Here is a 13,458-nt window from a genome sequence, read left to right on the forward strand (position 1 = left end):
TTACATAGCAAGGAAATGAACAGCGCTACTTAAAAACAGGCAAGTGCCTACCTGCAAAAGAGTGCAAGCCCCACTTGTGGGATATAATACACACCGAGCATACACATGACCTGTCTACCACTGGAGGATGTTGGTTTCCTGTAACAGCTTGCATGCAACCTATTAAGTACTCGTCCCTCCCACTGCGAAGAAGTCGATCCTCCATGGGAGGGGCCTAACACTTACTAAATCCTAACCTATGTATATGCATAGCCTGGGTGCGGCTAATCAAATAAAATTGAAAATTGCGCAAAAGGTGGATCAGCGCAACACCAGGCCGCCTCCGAATGGCTTTGCGCAATCATATGTTTATGCCTAGCTTTATAGTACAACTTGCATGCAAGCACCAAAAAAAAAAAACATTTTTTAAAGTTTTCAGTAAAATTTCAGTAACTACTCTTAGGCCTTGTTCACATCATAAATCGCTGACGCCAGCGTTTTGCGATTTTTGTGTGCATTTTTTTTTTGCACCTCCCGCCGCTTATCTGCACATTAGCGGTTTTTGTACAGAGCTTTCCTAAGCGCTTTTGCAGAGCAATTTGTTTTTTCGCTTTCTGACGTCAGTCAGGATGTGAACTCTTTGACCCAGAAAATAATAAATACTATGTATTTATTCTTAAAAGCGCTCGTGGATTGCTATACAAGCACTTTATTTCTCTATACCTTCCATTGAGGCAAATTGCCCCGAAAATGGTACAGGCAGCGCTTTGGTGAGCGGATCAGAATCGAACCGCTCGTAAGTGAACACTCTCATAGGGAATCATTGCACAAGTGCTTTTAGGGTGATTTTAAAAATCACCTACGCTTAAAAAAACCGAAAACGCTATTAGTGTGAACAAGCCCAAAGTTACATAAAAGAACATTTGAAAGCATTCCCCAACATTCCACTGTGTAAAAAACACCCGTTATTTTCACTGCAGAGAGCAGTAGACACATGCTCATCTCTTGTCATCAGCAAATGTAATCATTGCTGGCTGAAACTCTCTGAGGCATGTGTCTTCACTCTGCCAACACCTCCTTTTCTGCTGAAGTGACTCATCTGTTGCCAGGGTGATGTATCTGTTCAGCAGAGCGAGGAGGGGCAGAGTGACAACCCATTCCTCAGAGAGCTTCAAGCTGGCAATGATTACATTTACCTTTGCAAGACAAGAGTTATGCAAGCGTCTCCTACTCTCTGCAGTGTAAATAAAGGTTTTTACACACAGGCAATATTTGGGAATTCTTTCAAATACTCTTTTATGTAACTAAGGGTATTTACTGAAATTTTAGTTTTGGAAGTATAATTCCACTTTAATAAGACAACAGACTGAATACCATATGGGGATATAAAATTTCACTGCCTGTCACTTCCCACTCAGACAACCTACAACAGATATTTTACAGGGATGCAGTGTGGCTCTTTAAAAACTTCAGGTTACGACTCCTCTCTGTGCACTGACTTTCATCACTTGTACCTCTCGTATTCTCCGCGAGTCTGGTTTATGGCAGCTGTTACGGCTCCCAGTCGCTGCCAGTGACCGCACACGATCGTAATGATTTCCTTGTAAAACATCACTTTGCGAAACAAACATTTCTCCTCCATCGTCGCGCGGCCCCCGCAGCCCATCTCGCGGCGTGCCGGTATCGCTGCTACTTATTTACAGTGGGTGATTATGATGTGGAATGCCGAACGCCACTTCTGTACCTGATAATAGCTACAAGCCAACCGGCCATAAATCGTAATAAGTGTTCATTATCGGGGCTCCGTGTTACACTAATGGCGCTGTGCAGAGGAGGAAGAAGGCGAGATACAAGATCAGATTGTGCTGTTCCCGGCGTCGGTTACAAGTGACCACATTAAAATGAAATCTGTGTTTCTATCTAACGAGCCGGCGGAAAGTGCGGACAGCCGCGTCTGCTAGATTAAAAGGGAAGTTGAACGACTGGAGAGTCAGAACGTTACGTCTAACCAAAAGGAAACTGTCTAATGCTCAGTCGACAAAATTCCAGAATCTTTTAGGTTACTCCTTGATTGCAAAGTTGGCCCCACATGTTACAATTGGGATTGTTCAATGGCAGCTTCTATTCGATATTTTACATTATGTAAAAGTCCAAGCACAAAAATTTTTTGTATAGCAAGAAGATGCACAGCTATTTCTCACTTCCTGTGCCATAGACTGTCTATACAGCTGCAATCTTCTCAGGGAGGTTTCTCTTCCCTACCCTCTTGCATCCTGAATAGCGGGATCATGTAATCCAAGCAGCAGCATCAGCCCCACCCACAGAGACTGAAACTGACTCCCTTGATGCAGATACCTCTGATCATGTGATTTACATTTCAATAATGAGATTTTAGGCTTATTTGAAAGGTCACCTTAAAGAGAAGCTATCAGCCATCTCAGAAAAAAGAAAAACACATATATAAGTAGATAAATACTTGCTCTACTTACATAACATATGTATTGCACTGCCCACGTTATGATTTTAATGATTTTTCTACAGTAAAAAAAAGAGAAAATCCTTCTTAGCATTTCCCATTTTAGGTGTGGCTATTTTTAAGCCAATTATGATGTAATTTCCTCCCTTATTAGTCTCATCTGCCTTATTTGCCAGCCCTTCATTATAGAAAGTGCATTGTCTCAGCATGAGAAATTTTGCCCAGTCAGAGAGGAACAGAGGTGTGGGAGGGGAAAACAGGAGGGAAAGAGGCTTCAGCCAATCAGGCTGCTTTGGTAAGGTCTGAGGGGAAGTAGAGAAGCAAAAAAGGACAACCCAGCATACCCTGCAACTTCCTTTTTTGTAACAAGTAAGAGTCAGGTAAACTGGGGAATGATCATTTATCAACAAGAAAAGTAATAGTGATTTTAACTTTTGGATTGCCTGGTTAGCACCCTTATTACTTGTTTACCAGATAAAAATAAAGAATTGATTTTTGATTTTATGCACGACAGTTACACTTTAAGTGAGAGAGACATGGAGGGTGCCATGTTTATTTCCTTTTAAACAATGCAAGTTGCCTGGTAGTCCTGCTAATCCGCTGTCTCTAATACTTTTAGCCATAGGCCCAGAACAAGAATGAAGTCTGGATTAGCCGCATTCTTGTTTCAGGTGTGTGATTTAGACGCTACTAACCAGCAGATCAGCAGGACAGGCAACTGGTATTGTAATGGAAAAAAACATGTCATTCTCCACATCCCTCTCCCTTTAGTTATCCTTTAAGCAAAAAAGGTAATATTTGGCAACTTTGTTTACTAAGCTATGGTATGGTATATTCAGATGTGTGCTTGGAGATGGGCTCTAAGGACAACTGATTGAGAAGCACCCATCTGAAGCTGCAGTCAGCAGTTGTGCAGCTTGTCTCTGCATCACCATGATGTATAGATTGTAGAGGGCACAGATAGAGCTGTATAAGAAGATCACAGCCTGAAGACCGGAAAAAAAGTGATTTATTTGATTTCCGGATGTTCCACACGGATTTAAAAAAAAAAAAAAAAAGCTCTGCCACAGAACTAGGGCTACATGTTACTCCAGAGCTTTGCAGCTCTTGTAAATTTCTCGTTTTGGCATTTGCATTACTCACCCGGAAGTGGAAGATTCCGGCGTAGTGCTTGTCGAAGCTCTGGTTCTGAGGCACCACGTTGGCGAGGATGTCCTTATGGAATGTGACTGAGGCCAGAGCAGCCAAGAACCAGCAGTTCTCTGAAAAAAAAAAAAAAAACATTGAAGATTAATTGTGCCTTACAAAAAGCAACTATACACACAATATGACAAAACATGAGGCCGTATGGGGGAAAGATAGAACTGCTGTATCCAGTATAGATAAATCTCTGCACAATAGCTAATGTGCTATGCTTCTGCTAACAGGAAGTGCCAAGCTGTTGACTTTCTGTTTTAGGCACCCTTTGCCCTGTAGGCAAGGTCACTAATCTCCACAACCATGCTGCCTGTTTACCACATGATGATGTAACATCTAGGATGCCTATATAAGTGATTATGGTAAGATTTGCCTATAAAACGAATGAGGAGCTGGGAGTCTATGGGACATTGTAAGAATATAGAGGCACTTCGCTTCAAGTCCAAAGTGCTCCAAAATGGAACTATGGGATGTATCCTAATTCCCTGAAATCTACACCTGACTTTTTGTTCAATTCCTAGGGGAACCTCAAATTCTCTACAGGATCCCTTTCAGACCCAATTCTTATTTATTTATTTGGGGGGGGGGGGGGGGGGAAGCTTCTTATTGCTATGGTAGCACTGCGGTAAACAAGGTCTATCGATAAGTGTTGCTTTGGTATATGCAAGCACTGTGCTGTTGCCATTGGGAGGATGGGTGATGCAGCGGGGCACAAGAGAGTGGCTTTCAGCAGGTGGGGTAAGGAGGGGGATAATGTGCTCAGAGGTCTCTATTGTTTAAAGTTCCAGCACGCCTGATCTTTTTTCTCATGAAGTGCAGCCTTGGTCAAGTACCATCCAACATGTGTAGGTAGCTAAACTCAAACACCAAAAGACTCCTCAGGCAATGTCGGAGGACAGCTCCTCTTCGACAAGGTATATCTCCAGCTCTGTGTTGCCCCGTGGGGTGCCCAGAAAGTAGTATGTAGAGCAGAACTGGAGGGTAACCAATAGTATCTCAAAAGTGAACCCAAATCTGGACAACATTTGTGGTTCTTTCTGAATCTATGAGACTTTGCACACGGATGGGAAAAGGTCTCCTTGAGAAAAATGCGGAAATCCTAGCCCCAATAGTTCCAGAAATAAAGGTCCAAAAATGAACCTTATTTGTTCTCCAGTGGGGTTTTTCTCTGGAGGTCACCTTAGAGCAGGGCTGTCCAAATCCAGTCCTCAAGGGCCGAGGTTCTCACACATTTTTGGCAAAGCATAAATGAGTTGAAGGGACTGAATCAGGAAAAGTGTGGTTCATCAAGGGGAACCCATTTCTCAGTTCATTTAATGGTGTAGCATGGATGTGGCCATCGAGGACTAGAGTTTGACACCAGGGCCTTAGAGGAAACTGTTTGTATCACCGATTTCTTAAATACAAACTGAAAAAGGTTGATTTAGTTCTCTAAACCCACTGAAGGCTCACATTAAACCCTACAGAGTCTACACAAGTTAATTTTTCATGTTCTGCAGAGGTTGTACCTGTAAGTCCTTGATGGAGGTCAAACCTGCTGGCATCTGAGACGAAGAACTGAGGATTCTTCACCAGTTCCTGCAAAAAAATAGAAGACAAGTCTTCGGCACACTTTCAGGAATTTTCATTAAGCCACCTGCGCCATCACTTTGTCCTCCTCGCAGGAAGGCACAGATGTCAACCCATAACCTGACTTTACAGAACTTTGTCCTCACTATCATCATCACAGTGTGCTCCTATCTTTAATTAAATATGGTGGATTCTACCGCAAGTAATGAAATCGGTAAATAAAGGCAGAAAGACTGTTCAGGCTTACTTACTCCCAGCAGAGCAGTAAAAGCCGAGTCTTATAGGAACATTAGGTAACGTTACATATATAACCACAGCAGAAAACTGACTTCCTCAGCTTAACGCTTACATAAAAGTGGGAATTACGTGACCGTAACTCTGAATTAATTAAAAATTGAGCATTGGCCACGTTTAACCCATTACTATCTGCTAACGAGAGCCCTCTCATATTAGCTGGGCCTTCCCGATTTTGACTTGCTTTGAGTGATTGATCTAGAAAGTTTAAGTAGCCTATTTTCAAGAAAGTTCTCCATTTGCTTTGGAGGTTTGTCACTATCAAAAAGGAGATTTCCCATGGACCCTGAGGAAGCGACTGTCCAATCTCGAAAACTTTCTCAAGAAGTTGACAATGAGAAAGTGATGTTCTGTATTTCACATTCCCCTTTTGAAATGAAAATAGGTCCCATCACTAGGAATGAGCGGGAGAAATTTGCGAATTTAAAGGACAACTGAAGTGAGAGGGATATGGAGGCTGCCATATTTATTTCCTTTTAAGTAATACCAGTTGCCTGGCTATCCTGCTGACCCTCTGCCTCTAATACTTTTAGCCATAGACCCTGAACAAGCATGCAGCAGATCAGGTGTTTTTGACATTATTGTCAGATCTGACAAGATTAGTTGCGTGCTTGTTTCTGGTGTGATTCACACTACTGCAGCCAAATAGACAAGCAGGGCTGGCAGGCAACTGGTATTGTTTAAAAGGAAATAAATATTGCAGCCTCCATGTTCTTCTAACTTCAGTTGTCCCTTAATTTTTCAGTGAATTTGGCCAACTCTCATCCAGCAAAAATGTAGCAAAATTGAAGGCAAAATGTGCAATTTGATTTTTATTTTTTATTTGGTTGATTTTAACAGTTGATTGCAGCCCCCCCCCTCCCCCCTATCTATTTCACCATGGATAGCCACCAAATTTGGTGCCGAAACCATGAATACAAACCCCATAGGCCTCAAATGTAAATTTGCAAAAATGGTGAAAATTTCACTTGATTGATTAAATTTGCCAGGGCCTCCACCATCAGAATTTTTTTGACCCCATACTGGCCACCCTTACTCCCCTCTGCCCCCAAGACCTGAATACACTAAATTCCGTGTGACCGCAGATTCACTCGGGCCCCATACAGCATTCCCCCCTGCAATACCCTGAAGGCCCTGAAACTTGCGAAACAGATTTGACAAATTTGCTCATTTTTACCCATCACCCTTTGCTGTAGCTACAATTAGAATGCACAAGGCACTTACATGGGGCCTCTTCCACTCCACCGTTGCCGGAAGTTTCCGTAACAAGGCCCCGCTACCGATGGAACTCATATCGGCTGGGAAGGCCTCGTCCACAAACAGCTGCCTGCTCCTCATACATTTCTCCAGCGTGGTCTGGTAATCCTGGCTCAGAAGTCTCCGAGGCTTCCTGATGGACCCCGTGCGCAATATCGTCCGGGGCTTCTTCCCACTCCCGATGATAAAGGAAAGGCGTGGCATGGCAACAGAGAGAGGAACCGGGACAGGCCAGATACGATCCAAAACACCAATCAAGCTGAGTATTCCAAGTATAGGTTATCCAAGTCGTTTCGTCATTGTGTAAAACCAATAAGAGACGTCATAGTTCTTCAGTGTGAGAAATGTTCAGTTTGTTCTGTAAATAAAGTTGTTTAAATAAGATTACTATATGATTCACATGTATTATGCATCAGAGGTCAGTTTATTAAAGAGAAACTGTAGTGAAAATAATAAAATTGCTTATTTTTTTTACAATATTCAGTTACCGGTATACATTATAAGTCAGTGTTTGCCCATTATAAAATCTTTCCTCACCTTGATTTACATTCTGAAATCAAATGTATCACATGTGGCAACATCTTTAGCCCTGGCAGGTGATCTCTGCGGAATGTTTTTTTCACTAAGTGTTCCAAAGCCAGTACAAAATCTATTTAGTCTTTGAGAATGCTGTAAGAGGAGAATGCCACATAGCTAAACAGCCTAGGTTAAGTATCACTGGGAGGGTGGAGCTACATATTAATATACAGAAATATATAGATATAGGGAGTGTTTCTGATGCTGAAACCATGGCAATCAATATAAAAGTGGGTATCCTGAATAATTTACTTCATTCTTCTATTATTATATGTCACTACAGGGCCTCTTTAAATTGTTACTTTACTTTTACATAAGTGCCCTTAAAGGGACATTTAAATTTCGTTATTACATTGCCTTAAGCAGCAGTAAGTTCTGCACAAGTCTGTTTGTGATTTAATTTTATTAAAAATGAAATTTTTTTTTCACTCCGCAGCCAAACACGAATTTCCAGTAGTGACAATGAGCTTAGATGACACTCCTTGCAACCATGGCAACAGTGTTATCTGTACTCCGTTTGGAGCACTGTTGTCACGATCGACTTGTACAGAAAAGCATGCAGAATGGGGGGAAAAAAAACAACGTTAAATGATTCTATGGTGGATTGGAATACAGAATTTTGAAGGTGGAATGTTGTATTTTACGATCATAAAACAATCAATGATTGCCTTCCGATTACGTGCGATGCCGCATGTTTGATTGAACGATCACACCAGAGGAAAATATTGTACCATTAATGGATACCTTTAGGTCAGGGCTATTGTAGGGCCACTAAGGTTACAGTGAGTGTCAGAGGTGGGCCTGTGTGTGTGGGCGGGGGGAGGGGAGGCAGCGGGCAAGGTTCAGAGGTCTCACAAGGTCTCGAAAAACAGAAATTACTCTGTCAACACCCACAAATGTCTATTTTATTAGCTAGCTCTGCCAGAAAAGGATTGAAATTAAATAGGGCCCTATGCAAGTTAACAGCTTTTGCCCGCCGCCCGCTGATTGTCAACTGGCTTTTTTAGTAAGATTTGGTGGGGCTAGCATGACATCCACCAGGCCCCTAGGCTCTCTCCAAGCCCTAGGCAACTGCCTAGGTTTGCCTTGTGGATGATCCGGCTCTGAGCTCTGTATTAATCAGCACAACTGGGAATAAAAGATTTACCGTATATATACACCCTTTATGAATTCACGTTTGCCTCATTCATAAAAGCCTAATTGCACACCAGCTTGTAATACACTCATGTCTTAGCAAGTGACCTATAAAAACCTAATGAATGATTCCGACAAGCACAAAAGAAAATAACGCAATGGCCTCAATTCACTAAGCAGTTTAGACTAGTCTACAGATGGTTTTTAATCTACTGATGGTTTGGTGTAATGTTTTAGACCTGTTTATAGACCTGGTCTAAAGGTGGCCATACACTCGTTAGATTAGCAGCAGATAGGTCATCAGATAGATTTCTGATCTATCTGATGTGTTTAGGAGCATTTTTTTACTAGGAACAGATTTCCAACAGATTTCAGTATGAAATCTATTGAAAATCGATCTGATGGAACTTTTTTTGCCATCAGCTTTCCATTATGTCCAATGCAAAATTATAAGCCATCTCAACAGATCGACCTAGGTTTTCCAGCAAGTTAGATCAATTGAAATCGATCTAAATCGGCCACAAATCGATCGCTCAATCGATTTGCGATTGATCGATTTTGATCGGTCGATCGACCGCTAATTGGCTCAGTGTATGGGCCCCTTAACATTCAGTAATTACACAATTCACAAACAAACAAGGAGTAACCACGCCCACTTTTCCTGACAGAGATTAGACCAGCTGATTTCTGTAGGTAAAGTAATTCTGTGAGGTAGTTTAGATGTGAGGATAGAACCTTTTGAATTAATTATGCAGGAGTTTAATTGTATGCAGAGGAGAGCTCATCAGAGGAGAAGGATGTCAGTCATAGCTACTCATTTGTGAATTTCCTCTTTTGATCATTTCCCCTGCTTACCCCACCTGCTTACCCCACCTAATTACCAACTGTTTTACACCAGGTCTAAAAACAGGTCTGAAACATTTGGTAATAGTGAATTCCTCTTTGATGCAACTGACCAAACTATCAGTAGACTAAAAACCATCAGTAGACTAGTCTAAACTGCTGAGGCAAAATGAAACATAACTAGGCAAGTATGTCCGTTGCTTCTGTGCAAGAAAATAATGCCCAGCGGACCTCAGAGGGAAGGAGGGAAGTGTTCCTTGTGCAATGTATGAAGCAGTCCTCACACTCAGTAAGGCTCAGTGCACACCAAAACTGCTAGCAAATCCTCAAAACGCTAGCGGTTTTTGGAGCAGAGTTTTTTACAGCGATTCTAGGCATGTTTAGAGACGTTTTCTAAACATGCCTAACGTTTTGGGAGCGTTTTTTTTGTGTAGCAGATTACACATAATGTTACAGTAAAAGCTGTTACTGAACAGCTTCTGTAACAAAAACGCCTGGAAAACCGATCTGATGTAGCGTTTTTCAGAGCGGTTTGAGCTTTTCCTATACTTTACATTGAGGCAGAAACGATTCTGCAAACCGCAAAAGTGCTGCAGGACCCACGTTTGCGGTTTGCTAAAAACCTCAAACCGCTGGTGTGCACCATACCATTGAAATACATTAGCCAAGCGTTTTCACAGGCGGAAGCGGTTTGCGGATCGCTTCAAAAACTGCTTGGTGTGCACCAAGCCTAGGGCTTGTTCATCTAAAAAGAAAAGGTTAGGCAGGCACTCAGGATGACCCGGGGATGAAATGTAGCAAATATTTGCAGATTAAACGTGTATCCTCAGCAGAGGCTACGTGCTCAAGACCGTTGGTGAGCAGTATCGTGGAACATATTGCAAGAAAGGAAAGAAATGGTCTGGCACTGTAGCTATAGGGCTTGTTCACACCTAGGGCGTTTTCGCCTTTTTTTAAGCACCGGCGATTTGCAAAATCCCCCTAAAAGCACTTGTGCAATGATTCCCTATGAGAGCGTTCACATATGAGCGGTTCGATTCCGATCCACTCAGCAAACCGCTGCCTGTACCATTTTTGGGGTGATTTGCCTCAATGGAAGGTATAGGGAAATCACAAATTGCTTGAAAAAGCACTTTGTATAGTGATTTCCCCAGCGCTTTCATAAATACATTGTATTTATTAATTTCCGGGTGAAAGAGTTCACTTCCTGACTGACGACAGGAAGTGAAAAAATGGAATCGCTGTGCAAAAGCGCTTACAAAAGAGCTTTATAACAAAAAAATCGAAGCGAGCAGGTAAGCGCCAGGAGGGAAAAAAAAACATGCAAAAAAATCAAAAATCGCTGCTGTGATGATATATAACATAGGACACTGGCAAAGGCTAATATGGAAAGGATTCAGGTGTTTTATTATTCCACCAAAACTACTTGGATTTCTGCAACCTCGATATTCCAAAGACAAAACTTAAACAACAACAGCATAGTCCACACTAGATCCGGAAACGTATCCGTGGCTGCATTTTTCAGCCCTGATGAAAAACGGAGTCCCGCATACTAATGTTAAAAATAGCAGCCATCCTCACCCAAGAAAAAAACAGATCCGTCTGCGTTTGCGGGGATCCGTTTTCAAAACCTGAACGGAAGGTCCGGATCTGCTGCATTTTCACGGACCACGGATACACGGATGGGTAGTGAAAAGCAATGAGAAAACGCAACTCCATCTCCACAGGCAAAATAGCAACAAAAACTGATGAGAAAACGGATAGCCTGACATTTATTATTGGCCCAAAAAATCCTCCCACTCCTTCCTAATGATAGAGACGTTTTCTGTCCGTGAAAAACTGAATGGAAACTGATGCAAAACTGATGCACTTTGATCAGTTTGCAGTCTGGTGGTACTTCCCCTAATCTTCCCCTGATCCCGGACTGCAGTGTCCGTCCTGCAACCGTGCCTAGTGTGGACCTAGCCTGAGCAGAACTACCAGCATATGTAGTGTCCAAGAAGTCCAAACAGTCCAAGAAGTCCAAAGATAAAGTCCGAGCACTTAGTCCAGAATTCCATATGCCGGCAATTGGATTTCTTCACTCCTGTATCTATTGCATCCAGGGGGGTTGGAGAACCAGCACCACAGCTTGCTGTCTCTTTCGCTGACTCACTCCAAAAGCTCCAAGTACCTGACCTTATATGACCAATACAGTATCCTATCTACCTGGAGACTCCTTGTTTCCCAGACCATTCAATACATACAAACAAGTCCCTCCTCCAGGAGCTGTGTGGCCCAGCAGAAAGCAGTCAGACCATTGTCTATTGATAAACATGAGCAGATAAGGACAAGTCTGCTAGCAGACAGTAGAACAATAGAAACTCCACCTGACTCCAGTAAGCTAAAATCAACAAGACAATATGCAGATCACAGCAGGAAGAAAATTACCATTTTGCAAGAACAATAAATTGCATACATCGCAGCTGCCTTCAGCGATTTCGATTTAATGTTAAATACACACGGTGCGTTCCCGCACTCGATTTCCCGCTCGATTCCCTCCGATTCGTTTATTTCCAACATGTCCGATTTGCATTCAGATGGATCGTTAGGTCGATTCGCATGCAAAGTATGCCAAATCGACCTAACGATCCATCGAAATGCAAATCGGACATGTTGGAAATAAACGAATCGACGGGAATTGAGCGGGAAATCGAGTGCGGGAACGCACCGTGTGTATCCAGCATTAGATGTGAAGAAAGCCTGATTGGAATCAAATCGTTACGAAAAGGCATCGGTATTGCGATTCTGTCACATTGCAAACAATGTAGTGGAACCCCAGTCGTAGGCTTTCATTTTAGTAGTGACCAAGGATTCCTAAATAGCACAAATCATGGCTGACAAGGCTTCTGTGTTCCTTGAGAGATAATATGCAAACCCAGTCGCTCCTCTATATTAGCCCCCTAGATCTCTAAGGTAGGGAACACACTAGTTTGAATCAGGGGGTGTGGGAAACTTACACAAAATTGCACATAATGAAGGTGTATGGTCCGCATTGCAAAACGCAGTTATCCGTGTTTTGCTGTGTATTGCTGTCAAAACTGACAACTTGTAGCGCCTTCGTTTACTGCACACATGTGATTTGTGTGCAAGGCTTTCCTGGGGAGGGGGGCACACATTTTATATGCCTTTTTGTACAAGATAAATACGATGGTGTCTGAATGGTGTAATGGTTAAGGGCTCTGCCTCTGACACAGGAGACCGAATCTTGGCTCTGCCTGTTCAGTAAGCCAGCACCTATTCAGTAGGAGACCTTGGGCAAGTCTCCCTAACACTGCTATTGCCTATAGAGCGCGTCCTAGCGGCTGCAGCTCTGGCGCTTTGAGTCCACCAGGAGAAAAGCGTGATATAAATGTTGTTTGTCTTGACTTGATACTGTATTTTTCTCCATGGATAAGGGGAGAGTATTAAAAAATGCAAATGCATAAAAAATGCAAATGCATGAAAAATGCATGAACGCAAATGCATACAAAAGCGCCAAAGCAAAATTGCAAATCGCAGAGACCCACAAGCAGGGGCGTAACTTCACAGCCTGGAGGTCCATCATAAAACGGTCATAAAACAAGTGGCCATCAGGATCTTCACACTGTAGCCACAAAAACACCTGATCTGGAGTATCAGATAAAGGGAAGGTTAGTAGTTGGGGGTCCTCCCACACCTCTGGACCCCCTGCAGTCCCAGGGTCTGCTCCTCCCTAGTTACTCCCCTGCCCACACAGTAGAAAACACATGATATTCCGCACACAACTGCGCTCCCAGCCTGAAATGTGCACTGTGAAAAATGTTTGGCTTTTAAAAAAAGTATGTTTTTTTTCTTTAAAAAAAAAAAGTAAATGACCCTGACGACAGTGGGGGAGGGGCTGGGGACCTGTAGATGTGTGAAGGTGCTGAGCTGGGAATTTGGAGACTGGTATTTTGTGACTCGCCAATGAGACACTCTGCAGTAGATCGCCGATGCCTGAGTAAGCACTGCTCTCTCTGCATTATCCAAAAACAACTGGTCACGTGTGGGCGGCAGATGCCTGGCAGGCTGGCAGCGCACGCGAGGTCACATGAGGCGTCAAGTCATCTATTAAGTAATTATATTTACTATTG

At 42.7% G+C, this 13,458-nt stretch overlaps 1 protein-coding gene across 1 annotated transcript in view; it reads right to left on the minus strand.

Annotated features, from left to right (window-relative positions):
* The window catches only part of CAPN14 (calpain 14), an 86,559-nt gene that overhangs the window by 55,731 nt on the left and 17,370 nt on the right, over positions 1-13,458 (minus strand). The window contains exons 2-4 of the mRNA XM_068232791.1: positions 6,740-7,130; positions 5,161-5,230; positions 3,599-3,717 (exon numbers count right to left, since the gene is read on the minus strand). Coding sequence (XP_068088892.1) covers positions 3,599-3,717; positions 5,161-5,230; positions 6,740-6,976 — 426 coding nt within the window. The 5' untranslated portion in view covers positions 6,977-7,130. The remainder of the gene's footprint in view (positions 1-3,598; positions 3,718-5,160; positions 5,231-6,739; positions 7,131-13,458) is intronic.

The sequence above is a fragment of the Hyperolius riggenbachi genome, chromosome 4, assembly GCF_040937935.1.
Source record: "Hyperolius riggenbachi isolate aHypRig1 chromosome 4, aHypRig1.pri, whole genome shotgun sequence".
NCBI classification, from domain to species: Eukaryota; Metazoa; Chordata; class Amphibia; order Anura; family Hyperoliidae; genus Hyperolius; species Hyperolius riggenbachi.